General features: G+C 36.4%; 1 protein-coding gene and 1 pseudogene across 9 annotated transcripts in view; both read left to right on the top strand.

Annotated features, from left to right (window-relative positions):
* Nucleotides 1-18,910, top strand: part of Stxbp5l (syntaxin binding protein 5L) — a 257,234-nt gene that overhangs the window by 225,214 nt on the left and 13,110 nt on the right. For 6 of the 9 annotated variants that reach the window (XM_060370356.1, XM_060370360.1, XM_060370358.1 and 3 more), the window contains 4 exons: nt 6,198-6,368; nt 8,555-8,794; nt 13,540-13,900; nt 16,763-16,928. In XM_060370356.1, coding sequence (XP_060226339.1) covers nt 6,198-6,368; nt 8,555-8,794; nt 13,540-13,900; nt 16,763-16,928 — 938 coding nt within the window. The remainder of the gene's footprint in view (nt 1-6,197; nt 6,369-8,554; nt 8,795-13,539; nt 13,901-16,762; nt 16,929-18,910) is intronic. The other 3 variants (XM_060370363.1, XM_060370362.1, XM_060370361.1) reach the window with 1 other exon arrangement.
* LOC132648884 (U6 spliceosomal RNA) lies at nt 16,588-16,686 on the top strand (annotated as a pseudogene).

The following is an 18,910-nucleotide window of genomic DNA, read 5'->3' as shown; positions in this document are numbered from 1 at the left end:
TCTCCATCCCTTATCTCCTCCCATGCCCCTTCCCCCAGCCCACTGATAGGGGAGGACCTCCTCCCCTTCCATCTGACCCTAGCCTATCAAGTCTAATTGGGACTGTCTTTCATAGTCTTCCTCTGTGGCCTGGTAAGGCTGCTCCCCCCTCCAGGTGGAAGGTAATCAAAGAGCCAACCACTGAGTTCATGTCAGAAACAGCCCCTGTTCCCTTTACTAAGGAACCCACTTGGAGACTGAGCTGCCATGGCTACCTCTGTGCAAGAGGTTCTAGGGTATCTCCATGAATGGTCCTTGATTGGAGTATCAGTCTCAGAAAAGACCCCTAGGTTCAGATATTTTGATTCTGTTGTTCTCATGGAGCTCCAGACCCTTCCAGGTCATTCTATATCCTCCTCCTTTCATAAGATTACCTGCACTCTGCCCAAAGTTTGGGTATGAGTCTCAGAATCTGTTGTGATACCCTACTAGGTAGAGTCTTTCAGAGGTCCTCTGTGGTAGGCTACTGCCTTGTTCCTTGTTCCTTGTTTTCACCTTTTTCCAAAGTCTATCCTGTTTGCCTTTCTGAAGATTGAGCATCTTACCCAGGGTCCTCCTTGCTTAGCTTCCTGAGCTAACTCACCTGGCACCAGCTGAGTTCTCCAAGTTTAGGGATGGTGAGCACAACCCCAAAGACTACTAAGGCTGATGCTAAACTGGATTGCACCTGAGTCTCATGACTGCGTGGGCCTGCAGTCTCAGGAAAAGAGTGGGTGTGTCCTGGGCTCATCTAAGGCTGGAAATGATGGAGTAAAATCCAAGTCTGTCCCAACATTCTTCACTTCATTTTTTTTTCATGGTTGTTCTAGAAGCTTGGTTGGTGAGTTCTTGCCTGCCTACAGGTCTTTTATTCTTACCAGATACTGAATTTCACAATGACAAGCATGGCGCTGGGCTCTAGGCAAAGCCCTGTGCTAGCTTTTGTCTGCAGGGGTGTGTTGAAAGTTGGGGGAAGGGTGGCAAAGGAAGATAGCAACCTTTAATAATACATTGTTAGTTGCTCAGTCTCCAAGTCTTGACTAGTGGTATGGTTAGCACTTTGCCCAGTATTAGGTTTCTTCATTGCAAGCCAGGGAATGGGCCTCATATCTAAGGCCTGGGCTTAATTTTGTCTCCTGCCCTAAAGTCTCTTTTTCTAGGCTGTACAACTTAGAGTTGAGAGACAGGGCAATGTAAGAAGCAGTCATTTTCTCTTTCATTCTCTTTTACCTTGATGGTTTAATCACACTATGTTTTTTTTTCCTCTAGTTCCCTTAGAATTTGCTATATACCTTTACAACTAATCCAAGTTCTCTTTTAGCTAGCACCACAGTGCTTTATAGTTGCTGTATCATACAAAAGCTATCCCTTCCATCCTTCTCATTAACTTCATTTACCCATATATTGTTCTTAACATTTTAAACAAGTTAATGGAGATATATAATTCTTTTCAAATAAACATAAAAATCTCCATTTAAAAAGTTAGTGTGTCCTAACTTTAAGAATACTAACTTTAAAGAATACTAAAAAATCATTTTATGATTTTATATATATGATCTATTTTTATTAATTTATTCATTTTACGTACTAATCGTATCTACATCCCTCATCTCCTCATGGTTCCACCCTATCCCATCCCCTAGTCCTTAGAAAGGGAGAGACCTTCTCCCTTACCAACTGACCCTAGACTATCAAGTGTCTTCGGGACAGCCTATATCTTCTTCCTCTGTGGATTGGCAAAGCCACCTTGCCTGGAGGAAGTGACCAAAGAGCAGGCAATGGAGTTCATGTCAGAGACTGTCCCTGGTCCCCTTACTAGGTGGCCCACATGGAGACTAAGCTGCCTATTATCTATATCTGAGCAGGGGGCCTGGGTCCTCTCCAAGCATGGTCCTTGGTTGGTGCATCAGTCTCCTCAGGCCCCCTTGAGCCCAGATTTGTTGGTTTTGTTGGTCTTCTTGTGGATCTCCTGTCATCTCTAGGTCTTCTATACCTCCAACTCTTCCAAAAGACACCCTGCATGCTGCCCAAAGTGTGGCCGTGAGTCTCAGCATCTGCTTCAATCATCTGCTGGGTGGAGTTTTTTGGAGAACATCTATGAAAGACTCCGGTTCCCTCTCTTCAACCATGCCTGTGTCTATTCTTTTTACCCTTCTAAATAAGAATTAAGCATCCTCCCTAGGGTGCTCCTTGTTACTTACCTTCTGTAGGACTGTGGATTGTAGTATGGTTATCCTGTACTCTATGGCTAATACCTGCTTCTAAGTGAGTGTATACCATGTGTGTCTTTCTGGGTCTGGGTTACCTCACTCAAAATGATCTTTCCCAGATCCATCCATTTACCTGCAAATTTTATGATGTCCTTGTTTTTAATAGCTGAATGTATCCCATTGTGTAGATGTGCCACAGTTTCTTTATCCATTCTTCAGTTGAGGCACCTCTGGGTTGTTTCCAGTTTCTGGCTAGTATGAATAGAGCTGCTATGAACATAGCTGTATGGTGGAGCATCATTTGGGTGTATGCCCAGGAGTGATATCACTGGGTCAATCTGGTGCTTTCTCAGAAAATTGGGAACAGCTTTACCTCAAGACCCAGCTATACACTCCTGGGAATACTGAAAATTCTTTAAAGAATAACATATAATAAAGCATACAACCTACTGAAGTAGGACCTATGAAGATGATGAGAAAAAAATTAATAGAAATTGACATAGAAATTACAGATAGGCTAGAGTTAGTAAACTTCTATTCAAATATACTGCAGATGTAGATAAAGGTCTCAGGATGTAAAAAAGAAACATAAATTAGAAAAATACCTAAATCACGCTTTTGATTTAAATAAAATCATTTAAATAAAAATACTGTCTTTGAGATGAAAACTGCACTAATGGGCTCAATAAAAAGAATTGATGTTGCATAAGACAATTAATGGTCTCAAAAACTTACTGTTTGAGATGAAACTCTGTGCTACCTAATGTATATGCTATAAGAATTCTAAAAAGAGAGAAAAGAAGGGGGAGGGATGATGTTTGAATAAATAATGCTGAACAATTTTCTAATTCGATAAACAATAAAAATATACAGTTCCAAAACACATAATTAACCCTAAGCATGAGAAATAGAAAAAAATTCCATGAAGTGCATTGTAATTAAATTTTTTAACAACCAATTAAATGAGGCGGGAAATAACATTTTAACATGTCAAGTAGCAAAAGCAGGAATAGAGCATGTTTTCCCACAAAAATTACTTTTTCTAGTAGAAAAAGTATGTTTAAACTACTGAAAGGGAAACAATCATCCTAAAATTCCGTAAGCATTAGAAATATTATTCAAAAATGAAGATTAAATTAATGCCTTCTTGGATATACAAAAGTTCAATGCCATGCATGGTGGCACATATCCATAGCATTCTCAACACTTGGAAAGGGAAAGCAAAAATATCACAAGCTTGAGAGCAGCCAGAGCTATATCTTGATACCCTGTTTCAAAAAGTGCCAAGACACACACAGAATACCCAAAATTCAGATGTTAGGAAAATGAAGTATACTCAAAAAATGGTAAATAGATAACTGGGAGCATTCAGACTATTCACCAAAGGATAAATAATTAAATACCCAGGCATACTCAGGCAATGGAATATTTCTTAGAACTGAATCATGATAAGAGAAAGAAGTCAAGCAAAACTAAATATAAACTGGTTCTAGATTAGCCTATACAGTAAATAATATGGCAGTGAGTGACTTTGTCAATAGCAAGATTTGTTTTTCTTTTGATTTAGCACTGTTTTACTATCATAAATTTCCAGATTGACCGTCTGAGCTATGACTAATTTTTTTCCTCTTGAGAAAATTCTTATCTCTCTTTAACATCTATCATGTTATCTATATACCAGATGGATGGATGGATGGACGGACGGACGGATGGATGGATGGATGGATGGATGGACGGATGGACGGATGGATGGATGGGCACCATGTCCTTGGAGAGGGCAGGTTTTTCTGACCGTTGTGTTGAAAATGGGGGCGCTGTTGCAAATTCTACTCCTAAAGTAGTTGCCGTTTTCTAAATCTCACTAAGTTGTTAGTGGCAGCTGTTGCCCTAATTGGTTCTTTTTTTATGGTGGAGAAGGAGAAGTAGAACTCTTGACTTCCTCTTTCCATGTCTGCTTCCTCATAAATAACTTCTGTGTTGCTGTTAATTTAATGGTAAGGTCTAATAATGCTTATTTTTAGCCTCATAATTACCACGCCGGGATTATCTAGCCCATTATTATAATCAATAGAGGACAGAGACACCTGATAGATTTTATAATTACCTTATATCACTTTGGGCTCGGAAGATATTAACCCTCTATACTACCTTCCATTATCTCCCAGCCTCCAGCCTATTCCACCCGCTTTAATCATCTCTGTCCGGGCTACTTCCCATCCATATTCCCAAATACTTACTTACGTTGTTCATCTGGAACATTCCTTTCCATGCCATTCTCGAAGCCCTTTCTCCTGGCCCACGTGGTTCTTTCCATGCTCACCCATCATAGCTTCCTCCTTCCTTCCTCCTCTTCTTGTACCAACTCTTTCCCAAGATCCTCTTGTCCTCAAAGCCCTTGAACCTTAGCCACGCCTATCCATTTGCCTGTCCAGGTAGGTCGGCTTTTTATTGGTCAAACAGGGAAAAGTTTTAGGCAACATTACAAATATCATTTTGGGGTATATGAGTGTCTACTCATTTGGGCCAATAATTAGCATCAGAATATATAGCACCAGACCAACCCACCAAACTTTTGTCTTTTCAGCTGGGATTTCTGAAATTCTATTCAAAACGAAAGATGCTTGATTCCAAAATGACTAAATTTCAATGTACTTTACAAACTTCTCAAACACTACTAAATATATTTTCAAAAATATTATTCTTTCCAAAATATTTTAGCTAACTCTGTAATCTGGTGTTTAAACATATATATCAACTGAGAAAAATCAATTTAGGCTCTTGCCTGATGAGAAAATTTTTTTTTCTGTTCTTTATTTCTAATGTCACAATAATAATAAATTATCTTACAGGATTATTCGAAAATTAAATAAAATGATATATAGATTTTCTACCATTTAAATAATAATATTAACTCTCATTTTAGAAATTAATGGGAAAATTTCATTAATGCATTGAAATGTTGAGAAATAATTCTTGGTCTTGAGTAGCTGCAAAGGAATCCAGGAAATACATAATTTTAGGCTTTTAAACTATGCAATACAAAGAGGCTATAATGGATATGTCATTTTCACAGTCAATATGTCAGTTCTATACCATCAAAATTTCCAGTAGGAATATCCATGTACGTCTGTCTCAAGAATGACCAAAGCAGACTTGTCTATAATGCATTCTTCATGGTGCATTCTTTATGAGTGATATTTCAAATACAATCTAGTAACTTCAAGCAAAATGAGAAAAAATGTTTTATAGATAGAACCCATGCTAAATAAGTTTCCTACCTTTAAGGTCTACTCCTATCCCCAAGTTTTTAAAGTGATACACAAACATTAGATGACCATTTTACAAATAAAATACTCTGAAAAAAGAGTGATAATAACAAAATTGTCTGTAGTTTCTACTGTAGCCCTCTGTATAGGACATTGACACAAACTGCATGAAGTATGTAATAATATTCTAGATTTACAGAAGAAGATGATGTGTGAAGGCTTCATTAGTGTCAGAATTGAAATTACTCCTAGGGAGCTTGACTCGAAACTTATATTCTTAAGTACCAGCTTCAGGTACACACTATATGATGCTGTCGTTCTACATCTTAAACTCCAAGTAAAGAAATTTCTTCCAAAACTTACGTAAACTATATCTATTCAAATAATGTAACAAAAAGTAAAATTTTAAAACTTATTTCATACTGCCATTCAATGACATGTTAAATATATAGTGAGGATATATAGCACAGTTCAAAAATGTTAATTAGACAAATTATGAAAGTGTGTCCTATACATAATAAGTATCTTGATTTTTTTATAATCTGAAATTATAACTAGATATTAAAATAACAAAGAATTAGCCATATCCAAATGGATTGGAAGAAGAGGAATTCCTGTTCCTCCACTTTTTAACCTGCCTTTGGATTTCCTCATCTGAAGACTTAACTATGATATTTATTCTGCCTTCTTCCTCTTGGTACAGACCATGTAAATGGACACTGCACAAGTCCAACTTCTCAGAGTTGCAGTTCTGGAAAACGTCTTTCCAGTGCTGATGTTTCAAAAGTAAATCGCTGGGGTCCTGGACGACCACCATTTAGAAAGGCACAGTCAGCTGCTTGCATGGAGATTTCTTTACCAGTTACAACTGAAGGTAGGATAAACATATCAATTTCTGTGAGTAAAGTTTAAAATTTGGTTTATCATGGTAACAGATGCTTTGAAGACAAAGAAATGGAAGTTACATTTAAAAGATTATAAAAGAAAAACTACATGACTATGAAAAACTGAGATCCTTTTCAGCTGTAGCCATAACTCCAATTTTATTCCTTACTCCACCTTCTTCCTTATCTCTAAAAATAAAATTATTCCACTGTAGGCAGGCTATTCAAATGGAGATAATCTGTAATTATCTTAATTACAACCTTAATTTCCTCTAGTGTCAAAGGACTAATAACCAAGTTTTTAAAAACCCATGTTATTAAATTCTAAAATTTAGACTCAAAGCCGGGTCTGGTGGCACAGGCCTGTAATCCCAGCTTCTGGGGAGGCTGAGGCAGGAGGATTGCAACTTCAAGACCTGCCTGGGTTACAGAGGGAGCTCAAGGGCTGTCTGGACCGTTTACCAAGACCCTGACTCAAGGCATAAAGTACAAGGGGTCTGGAGCTATGATTCAGTGGCTGAGTACTTACCCAGTCTTCATGAGGTCCAGGATGTGTTCCCAGTACCACACAAATAAACAAATAATAAACAAAATAATAAATAAAGTTTATAATGCTTGTAAATTTTTAAGGAAGAATTGTTTTCTTATTTATCAAACAGGAATGAGAATGGGGAGTCAAATATAAGAGTAAAAAAGTTTAATTTTTACAGAAGAAAATAAAATCTTGGACTTTTGCTTTTACTTTTTGGTAATAAATGAGAAGAGTGCTGGGGAATACTAGAAAGATTTGGCTATAGTAACTCTATACCATCCTTTAAATTTTCAAACAAAAATCTGTTATTGTTCTTCAAAATTGTTTTTTAATGAATTCATTATTTGGGTTTTATTTAATATTATGACATACTAACTCTGGTCTTGTAGATGTGGACAGTAACAATATTCTCTTTCTAACAGGTATATGTTAATATCAGTGTTGAATGGTGGTAAATCGTGAGTGAATTTTTGGAGACACAGATTAGCTAGAAATGTTGCGATAGGAAAAACATGTAGGAATTAAGAAAAAGCATAATCATTGGAACGAGCGCTAAAATTTGAGTTGCAGATGCTCTGCCTCTATGCTAGAAAACAGTTTAACTATAACTCTGTCTTTCAATTTGCAAAGCATACAAATGATAATCCAACTTCTGTCTCATCTCTAAAATTTTTTAAGTTATTTTTTATGAATTTGGTAAAGGATAGAAAAGGGAAATTAGGAATATTTCATTCTGTTCCTTCTAAATTTATTTTTGAAGAACTACTTATATTTCTTCTGGTTCTATAAAAGTTATCAATATGCACTCAGATCTATCAAGAAGAAAAGGTGAGTGAAGACAGGAGAAAGGAAAACTGAAGCCCATACTCTAGAGCAATTAAAAAACTGTGAAACTGTATATTAGCTAGCAGATGGGTGGTTTTGTGCTTGTTGGGGGGTACACGTGGGCAGGTGTAGACACAGCAAGAGCACCCCAAACCGTACTGCTGTTGTTTCTGTTCTAAGTGAGCTGAAGCCTTCTCAGAGAAGCACAGGCTTTACTTGATCCTTTTAGAACTGGATTTGGATTGTAGGTAGACAGCCCGAAACAAAGTTCACATAAATCACATTTGCATTTTGGACTTGAAAGTTTCATTTTTATAATTGCTTAGGATATATAGTATGTTTATGATCCATGTTGGTCCTTTCATGTTGGTAACCATGATACTGTTGGTATGTGTGAACTGCCAAGGAATCATTAATATGGTTTCTATAATCAAAAGACATGAAGGAAAAGCAATTAAGTGATATCAGAAAATTTTGTATTTTGACTCGTTAGAGTTAGGGGTGTTTTTTGTTTTGTTTTGTTTTGCTTTTTTACTGATTGAAGAATTATAACTGATCTTTCAGGGAATGTACAAAAGAAAAATGGTAGGCTAGAACTCAGGAAACTGGACGTTTAGTTTTAACTCTGCCTGAGTTTATGATAACATATACAGACTTCAGATTTCCCACCTTCAACATGAGCCAGTAACCTAGACAAGATGGCCTCTTGTCAATAAACAATAAAATGTTTCTTTCTCTCCTAGCTATGGTTTACAGGTATAGATCTGGCCTGTCTCAGATTCACTCAGGCTTGATTTTTTGCTTTTTTAATGCTCATAGAAGCCCGAGAGAATTCCTACAGTCGCTCCAGGAGCTCCAGCCTCTCCAGCATTGACAAAGATTCTAAAGAGGCCATCACGGCTTTACACTTCATGGAATCCTTCGCGCGGAAAAATGACTCTACCGTTTCCCCGTGTCTGTTTGTTGGAACTAGTCTGGGAATGGTGTTACTCATCTCCCTAAATCTGCCACCATCAGATGAACAGAGGTTTACGGAGCCGGTGATGGTGTTGCCAAGTGGTAAGAGGTTTTGTTCATCTGTTCCCTTGTTCTACTGACTTCACTTTAAATATTAAGTATTAATAATATGCATTTGTTTCAGACAATGGTGAGGAGTATAAGCCTCATTATATGAACTACTAATAATTTCATAACTCGAGTATTATTGCAACATTTACCCACACTGTCATTTACCAGTCCTTTTGGGTAAGCGTGTATTGGTTTCTCTGGGGGAAACCAGAAAGGCAAGTCTAAAAACAGCCTTTGACAATAAGCTCCTTCAAAGTGCTGAGATAAATGCACAAGTACAATTTATTTTTAATAAGTTGAAGCACTTTTCCAAAGTTCTGTGCCAGGCCAGAACCTATGAGTATTTTTACATCCTTCTTGAAGAAATCAGAATAATTAAAGTAGAAGCTATCTGACCTAAAGTGGCTATCCTGAAGTCTTCCTTTCCTTTTCATGGTAAAACCTCAAGAATTCACCTTAGTTACATGTTCTATTCTACCTGAATCATCTCTCATCCCCATTTTTTAAACGTGTGATTTTTTTAAGTGTGATTTCACTTGACAGTCCTTTGAATATTTTAACAGATTCTAATCACAAAGTTTACTCTCTTTCCTACATATAATTAATGTTTTAGGTATATTAAGCTAAGAAAATGATTTCATTTTAGAATAAGAGATTTTATTTTTAAATAGTACATACAGCACACGAGATTAGAGAGAGGTGGGTTTTATATGAACTTGTGTTACATATAAATAGATGGCAGGTAGAACAGTCGGCTTTATGAGTGTGGCAAATTTGGGGAAACCTTTGTCTCTAAACTACTAAAAACAAACACTTTATTTTAAACTGATACTACATAGTGAAAATGATTTTTACTATATTTCTAATTTTAAGCTGCAGGTGGGATACAAAGGAAATAAACTGTAATTAATAAAAATAAAATATTATAATTTAAAAATATATTTTTTAATTTTGCTTAGGTTAGAGCCAGATCAGTAAGTTCAAAGTGAATTATTAAGTACCAATTCAAATCTATTCTTTTACTCAATGATTACATATATATATAGTATGTCTTAACACGTGCCAGGCATTCATCACAAATACCAAAGTTAAATAAAATTTTCCTGTCACATAGCCTAGATCCATAGTTGGAAAAAAATTCAGATATGAAGTTAAAGCTGATATGCCTTTCTAAGTAGAAATGATTCCATGGACAAACACAGTGTCTCTCACTTTTATAGAGATTTCTCCCATTCTTAAGCAAACAATAAAATGATGGCAAAATAAAAATAACTGGTGTGCAAGATTTCCCTTATCTAGTGCACATTACCCAATAGGAAATCTGTCCTCTGTAATCTTCCAAGTTGGTATCCTACTATTACTTTAAAATATTTAGAATCCATAATGTATCAATATCAGTTGATCAGTTATGTCAAATATAGATTATTAATACAAGATGGGAATAGTAGGAGAAATGGCAGAAGAGACACATGGGCAGGAATATGATCTTCTTGGTTTTCTGTAAACATACTACTGCTCTTTAAAATCCATCCATTAGGATGCCAGCTAGGTTCATGTTTGTTTTCTAATTAACCACTGAAAGGGAAAAGAAAAGAATATCCAGAAGGCAAATTTATAGCAGTAAAAGGAGAAAAAGGAATAGAATCCCATATGAAAAAACAGGTGACTAAAAAGTTCCAACTGAGAATGGGATTTCTGCTTTTCCTCTCTGTAGCTTATTGATTGATTCTGTGATTGTAGTTCTGAGTCCTGTCTCTTTGCCAAATCCATTCTCTCTTCTATACCTTCCTTTAAGGTTGAACAATATTGCATTGCATCTATATATCACACTTTTATCCATTCATCTGCTGGAAACATAGGTTGTCTCCACCCCATCACCGTTGGAAACAGTGCTACACAGGAGCGTGTGTGTCCTCACAGCCCTGGGCTACAGCCCCAGAACTGCATTGTTTATTATATGTCAGTTCCATTTTTAATTTTGTGGAAAACCTCCACACCATTTTCCATGTCCGTTGACCACTCTAATGCAGTGGAACCTGGGAGAATGAAGCCTAAAAATGAGGTGAACGAATATCTCATGCAAGAGCCAACTTTATTCATAGCATCAATTTATACCTTTAGGGTTAAGAAAGGTCACCAGAGTTCAAGCTGTACGTAATCACAAGGACAAGCTACACGTGGGAAAAACGTGCTTTTCCATAGAGGCATTTAATCAAAGAGCAATAGCCAATTGTAATGAATAATCTGAAGTAACCTCACCAGGGAGGGACATGACAGCACAAACTGAGAACAATTTCATGTTTTGCTTAAACTGAGATCATGAGACTCTTGTCTTGCTTTCTTGGAGTTTTCTCACAAGCTCTCAGAATTCCCCTCACATGACTCCATCCTTGGACTGTGTTCTGACACATGTCTATGGCACTGTTTCACAGGAGAGGTTATAGAAACAATGCCTGTTTTAGTTTCTCCACACCATCCCATCACTGTTATCTTACAGTGTTTTAAAAATAGTTATCCTCATATGGGGGCTATAAAGAAAAGTTGTTCTTATTTTACAATTTATCTCAGTTCAATCCAATCCCACTTGTTAAGCCAGTATAGTGAAATGGAGTAAAAGTACTTGCAATTTCTAAAAAAAAAAAATAGTTATCCTAACAGATATGAGGTTGTACCTTATCATAGTTGTATGACCCTGGTGTTCCAACAAACCAGATAACCTAAAGGAAATGAATACAACACTGGAATCACACAGTGTAGTGGAACAAACCCAGAGCTACTAAGGAGGTCGAATCAGCAACTAAAAAAAGATACCACTAAAAATAAAATCTCACTTTTCTTCTTTAAGGAGTATTTTCACATAGATTATCTTGTTTGTCCTAGCAACATATTCTTCCCAGTGATATGGAAATTTGAAGTGTGTTTAATCATTGAATGGGAGAGCTGAAAAATACCTAGAGACTCTCTTCCATACCGTCACTTTTGTTTGTATCAGCATCATTTGAATATGTTGTTACAATAGGGATTGGTGGATCCCATCCCCAGACCCTCTGATTCAGGTAGAGCCTGAGGATTTGTACTTTTAGCAAGTCCTGTGTGATGCTAATCTAACAAATAGGCCATTTCCCCCCTATTTTATATTGATATATTGTAATTTTCTTATTAACAATTAATAAAATGAGCCAGAAAGGATGAACAAGATGCTTCAGGCAAGTGAGAGAGAGATTTAGATTTGAAGCTGAATTTCTTTAATCCCAACTCACTTCATTTTGCTAATTGATCACATTGTATGTGTTATTCTAGTTCTAATGTCTTATTATGCTGAATTGCTGGATTAGAAACTACCAGCTATAACTGATACAGTGAACTAACTTGCCTAAGTCCTGTCTGAAAAGTCCACAGAGATTTAGGAATCTGCCCTAAAAAATTAATCAGAGAAGCAAAGATTAGGCAACTTACCATAAAATCATGTTAATTAGATTGCAAGGAATCAAGGACCTTAACATAGGACCAGAAACTTTGAAATTACTTTTAAAAAGGCATAGGGGAAACATTTCAAGGTTCAGGTACAGGCAGTGATTCTCCAGATAGGACCTCAAATGATCACTAATAATACGGAAAACTGGCAAATTGAATTGCATCAAATTAAATGGGTTTTGCACAGCAAATAAAGAGTGGAAGAGAGATAGTGAACAATGGGAGAAAGACTTTTGTAGCTGTTCAGACAACGCAAATTAATACCGGGCGTAGTGGCATACACCTGTAATCCCAGCACTCTGGGAGGCAGAGACAGGTAGATCTCTGTGAGTTCAAGGGCAGCCTGGTCTACAGAGTGAGTCCAGGACAGCCAAAGCTATGCAGAGAAACCCTGTCATGAAAAAACAAAACAAAACTGTAAGTTATACACATACTAAAACTGTGCCTTTTAAATTTTTAATGGAACTATATAGGATAAAGAAAAAAAATCCATGTCTATGTTTTCAGGAACGACCACTCTGCATTGAATAAGGAGACTCATCCCTTGGAGGGATGAATTCTCCTCATTAACTGCCTGTGGTTCTTGGTCTACTATTGGGGACTGTGGGAGGGGCTCACTGGAGATACTGATGGCAGGAAAGGGAGGGGGAAAGTGATGTGACTCTATTTCAATTAAAAACAAATTAAGCAAAAACAAAAAAGATAAAAGAAAACAAAAGATAGTTTGAATTGAAACATAAGAATCTTGGAATTTGAATCAGAAAGCCTGAGTTCTAGCCAAGGCTTAATATTAACTATGATTGAGGCTCTAATCCAAGTTGTATGGCCTGTCCCTAGTGTCATTATCCTTCTAGATCTGTTTTGTCCTTAATATAATGAACAAGTTTGGCCAACTAATATTTTAGGTTCCTTTTAGACCTAAAATTTTATTTTGGTTTTGTTTTGTTTTTCTTTTTTTTGTTGTTGTTTTCAAACAGGGTTTTCCTGTGTAGCTTTGGCTGTCCTGGACTAACTCAGGAAACAGGCTGGCCTCAAACTCACAGAGATCCACCTGCATACACCACTGCACCTGGCCTAAAATTTTATTAATCTAAGTTGTTACAGCACATTAACTCACAAACATACTGATTTTGTGTATTGTTACAATATTATAAAATACGCATGTAAATTATCATAATGTAAAACATTGTTGTCCATCCATGAGTAATAAATTGCTCTTTAGGAAGGACTTCACATGTGAGTGATGTGAATTGTCTTTATAGGTACATTCCTATCGTTGAAAGGAGCTGTGCTAACATTCTCCTGCATGGACAGAACTGGCAGTTTAATGCAGCCCCCATATGAAGTATGGAGGGATCCAAACAACACAGATGAAAGCGAAAAGACAGGGAAAAGGAAACTGGTCATGAACTACTCTTCTTCATCCCAAGAAATAGGCGACCATCAGTACACGATCATCTGCTCAGAAAAACAAGCCAAAGTCTTCTCACTGCCTTCTCAGACCTGCCTTTACGTCCACAACATCACAGAGACATCGTTCATATTGCAAGCAGATGTGGTGGTCATGTGCAGCAGTGCCTGCTTGGCCTGCTTCTGTGCGAACGGGCATATCATGATAATGAGGTACTTGGCCTATTTATTGCTAACTGGTAATCGCAGCATCACTAGCAAGGTATAACAGCGAAGAGCAGATTCACACTGTTAAAGAGAAGTACCCAGACACGGTGTTTCACTGCGTTTGTGAATGTTCTGTTATTCAACAACGTGAAGAGGGATTTGTTGTTTGATGTTGAGAGGGCTAGTTTTGGTTTACTAAACAAAACTACTTGTCTAATATCAATATATAGTAAACAGATTATCGATATCAAAGAATTCCCAGAGAGAATTGTTCCCAGTCATTCCTACATTAATTTAACAAGTGAGTGTTCGAACTGTGTTATGCGCTGGATTCAGAAGCTATAACGGAAATGAAATTATCTGTTGCTTTCACTATTACACAAGAACTTTACAAACAGAACATCACTTGATTCTCAGGGCTTTCCCTGGATATTGGAAAGTATTATTTTCATCTTCCGTTGTAAAATAATTTGTCTAAAGGCGTAGAGCATTGGCAAAGGTAAACTCAGCCCTCAACAGTACACTAACAGCCATCAGACATTTAAATACGATTGTAAGCTTAGAGAGTTCATTCTACTCAGTGAGATCATGTAAAACTTGTGAAACATAAAAATATTGCCTGATTAGTTTATGAACTTAGCAATGCTATTGTAATCATTTGGATGAAAGAGCTACAAGAAAATGAAATGTCTACCTATTAGAGAAGTGACTGTCATTCTTGTCAATACTTCCAAAACCATTTGTTCCAAAACCATTTAAACAGTAAATTATTACAGTAGACATAAAAAGGAGATGAAAATTAGTAACCTATGATAGTAAACAAATAAGTAGAAAACATAGAAAATGACAATGCTGGTAGAGGAGACATAAATTGGATTTTCTTTTGACAAACTAAGTCCCTAAAGTTTAAAAGCATTGAAGCATTAAAATGTATAATAGAGAAAAGTAACTTAGACAAGTAGATTGACATAAACGGTTGAGGGCCTTGGTTGATGAGCTAAATATAAAATGTATAAGAAATGAAATTTTGAAGTAGGTAGTTAGCCTTTTGTGGAATGTGCACTAGGAAACACTCAGGGAATCAGGGCTTGGGCCGGGCTCGGGAGCTGAAATGAGAGCTATCTACAAGGCCAGGAGGGCACACGCGTGGAGTAGAGGGAGACGCTGAGTGTTTTGTTATTTGTTGTTGAGGTAAAGGAGGTTACTGGGTCTCAGGATTTGGGGAATGTGTATTATAGGAATACTATTAGCAGGTAAGAAAGTAAGAGGACTTGGAAAATAATGAGAAGGAGTTTGAGCAGAAATTGAAAACAAATTTGACACTTGAGGCTCACCTAAGCCATCCAGCAGAAGTTTAACAGCAGTTTAAGGTCTGGTCTCTTGGAAAAGAGCTTAAACTGAAAACTGAAGACAGCCAACAGCAAAGGTCATCAAAAGATCCTGCAAAAAAATGAAAAGTACACTGCTGAGGAGAGAAGCTTGTATTTATACACTAGAGAAAAGAAAACCCAAAGAAAGGGGCTGTGGTGTCATCAGAAAAGGAAGGGGCCGGAACAGCACAGCCTGCTGTTTTATGTATGTGAGGAAAGAGATCATCAAGAGGTAGCAAATACACCAGAAGTGTCAAAGAAGTGTGGTACCAGGAACAAAACTATAGAGTGGTCATATTGGAGCATGCCTAGAATCCCAGCGCTGAAGACAGAAGGTTCAAAAGTTACTCTGCAGTAAGTGGGAGGCCAGCATGGACTGCAGGAAACTTTCTAAGAAAGCCAGTGTTGGGAGCGTAGTGGAGGCAAGCGTGACTCAGGAGGGCGAGAACGGGGGAGCAGTGCAGATATGAGGTTGGCCAATGATAACAAGATCATCCCTGATCTGATTCTGTACAGCCTGCAAGCCACGAATTAAAGGATCGAAAAAGTCAGAGAATGTGGTTGATGGAAATTATACGAATTCGAGTGTCTGAAAATAAAAGTGTTTGTAGCACAGTCATATCCGCCATTCATGTTCACAGTGGCAGCTTTTATACTACAAAGCAGGACCAGATACTTGCAAAGGAGACGCTGCAGGCCTCAGAGCCTAAAACAGTTACTGTCTGATCCCTTATCCTGCTATAGGTCACTCTTTCAGAAAATAGAAAGAAAAGTAGGAAAGTAACTCAAGAGTAAAACCAGACTTTCATGCTATTTTATTTCATGATTTCTAAATGAGAAGATGTGAACAGATCTGTAAGTAATTAGTGAAGGAGAAAATTGAGGGAAAAGAAACCATGGATGGCTTATTCCCATATATTTCTGATTTTTTTCTCTCTATCAATCTATTTTCAAAGATTTTTCAATGAATATCAGTCCATCTTGTCTGTAACTGATTTAACCCCTAGACATACTTCAATTATGGGAGACATGAATTTATGAGAAGGTCTGTGTGATATACTTTCCTCCTCTCGGCTCATGTTTGTCACTCAAATTTTACATTAAACCACTATTATATCCTTCATATTTCAGATAATTTTTCTAACTTTTTAATTTTGTGTAGATGTGGGGTATACACATCCTTTAAGGATGTTTGCTAGGCATTTATATGGGCTAAGATAGAACTGTGATCATGTTTGTTGTGTGTACGTATGATTGATTATCTATGAAAGGCTGTTACTAACCTTTGAAGGTGCTATGAAGAAAAAACATAAAATAATGACTTAAAAGTTTTCATATACTAAAATTAGAACAATACAAAGAAGATTAGCATGGCTCCTGCTCAAGGATGACACACAAATTTGTGAAGTGTTCCATATTTTTTAAAAAGTTTTTTATTAAAGGACACGTTTATATCAATGTAAATATGAAATATGTATTTGCTATTTTTTCTATTCAGCTTGCCCAGTCTTCGCCCAATGTTGGATGTTAATTATTTGCCACTGACAGACATGAGAATAGCACGGACATTTTGTTTTACTAATGAAGGACAGGCATTATACCTTGTCTCTCCTACTGAAATTCAACGGTTAACATATAGCCAAGAAATGTGTGATAATATTCAGGTAGGTAAAGTTCCTTTATAAATAAATAGATGTGATTGTTAAGAAAGGAAAAGAATAGAGACATCTATAAGCTAGAAAATCGTTTGGGCAGACATGAAATATACCCTTCCTATATGTTTTGAATATATATTCTTCAATGTAATCATAATGAACTTCTAGTATGGTTCTAGATATACTTGGAAGTAATAAGAGGAACTAATTATTATAATCACTTATAGTATTAGATGAATTGAAAAGTATTTTATCCTAGGGAGTTTTGTTTTAATAACACTGGCTTAAGTTTCTTATACATAGAGATGGGTTTCATAATGACATTTTTACGCAAATACATTTTTAGTTTGATCATATTCACTCTTGGATACATTTTCCTTTCTCCTCTCTTACCCTTCTATCATTCTGTTTCTCCAGCAAATCTAGGTTTTACTTTCATGTTTTGCATACATCATGTGTGTGTGTGTGTATGTATCTCTGTGTGTAATTTTATGTGTTTACATGTAATCTAGAACACACATGTAATATTTATTGTTCTGAATCTGATTTATTTTGCTTAACATAATACTCTCCAGTTGCATCTATTTTCCTGAAAATAACAGAATTTCATGCTTTTATAACTTTTAAGCTTTACTTATAGTTATTTTATGGGTATGGCTATTTTGCCTACATGTATATATGTGTGTATTCCTGTTGCCCACAGAGGTCAAAAGACAGTATCAGACCATCTGGATCCTGGATCCTCTGAAAGAGCAGCCAGTGTTCTTAACCATTGATCCACATTTTCTTTATCCATTGTTCTGCTAATGGACACCTGCACTAATTCTGTAATTTGCCTTTTGTAAACAGTGCTAAAAAAATAGGTCCTAGCATCACTGTGGTATGTTAACTGAAGGTTCTTTGGGTGTACATTCAGGTAGTATGGGTCATGTGTTCTGTTGTTTGTTTTGGGGAGAATCTCCTTGAACATACTGAATTCCATAGTAGACAAACTAATGTATATCCAGTTAGCAGTATACACGTTTCCTTTTTACCTCATCCTTGCCAGAATTGGTTATTTGTTTTCCTGATGGTTGCCGTTCTGACTAGGGCGACATGGGTTCTTGATATAGTTTTAATTTGCATTTCCTAATGGTTAAACATGTTGAATATTTTTCCATATGCTTATTGGGCTTTGTCTTTATCATTTGATTACTGAGTTTATTTCATTAGCCCATTTGTCAACAGAATAGTTTGCTTTTCTGTTATTTGGTTGTTTGGATATAGATCTATATAAAGATATAAAATATTTTTATATTGTACATGTTAACCTTCTGTCTGCTATAAGTTAGCAAAGATTTTTCCCTTCCTACAGTCCACCTGCTCATTTGTTTTCTTTGTTGTGAGGCATCCTAATTTAATCAATCTCATTTTCAGATTCTTGATTTTACTTCATTATTTGAGTTCTTTTCAGAAAGTCCTCACATATTACCTATAATTTGAAATGTTTTCTCATAATGAGAGTTTTGGGTCTTACATTAAGATCTGATAAATTTTAATTGATTTTATGCAGAATGAGAGATATAGATCTAGTTTCATTCTTCTTGAAGCTACCCAATATTATGTTGAAGGGACTGTCTCTTCTCCAAAAATTTTTGCCCTCTTTGTAAAAAAAAAAAAAAAAAAAAAATCTTATCATTCTGGCTGAGTCTGGGCTCTCTGTTCTGTTCTATTGATCTACATATTTGTTCTTATGCTAGTGGCATTCTGGTCGTATTCCTATGGCTTTATAATATAACTAAATTCAAGGATAGTAATACCTCCAGAATTGTTCCTTTTGCTCAGAATTGCTTTGTATTTTTTGTCTTTTGTGCTTTCTATGGGTTTTACAGTTTTCTTCTTGTAGAATGTCATTGATGAAGGATGCATTGACTCTGTAGGTTGCTTCTGTTTATATAATTATTTTCACATTATTCTGCTGATCCATGAACATGGCAAGTCTGTCATTTACT

Source organism: Meriones unguiculatus, chromosome 17 (genome assembly GCF_030254825.1).
Source record: "Meriones unguiculatus strain TT.TT164.6M chromosome 17, Bangor_MerUng_6.1, whole genome shotgun sequence".
Taxonomy (NCBI): domain Eukaryota; kingdom Metazoa; phylum Chordata; class Mammalia; order Rodentia; family Muridae; genus Meriones; species Meriones unguiculatus.
This window is presented reverse-complemented; position numbering and strand designations above follow the sequence as displayed.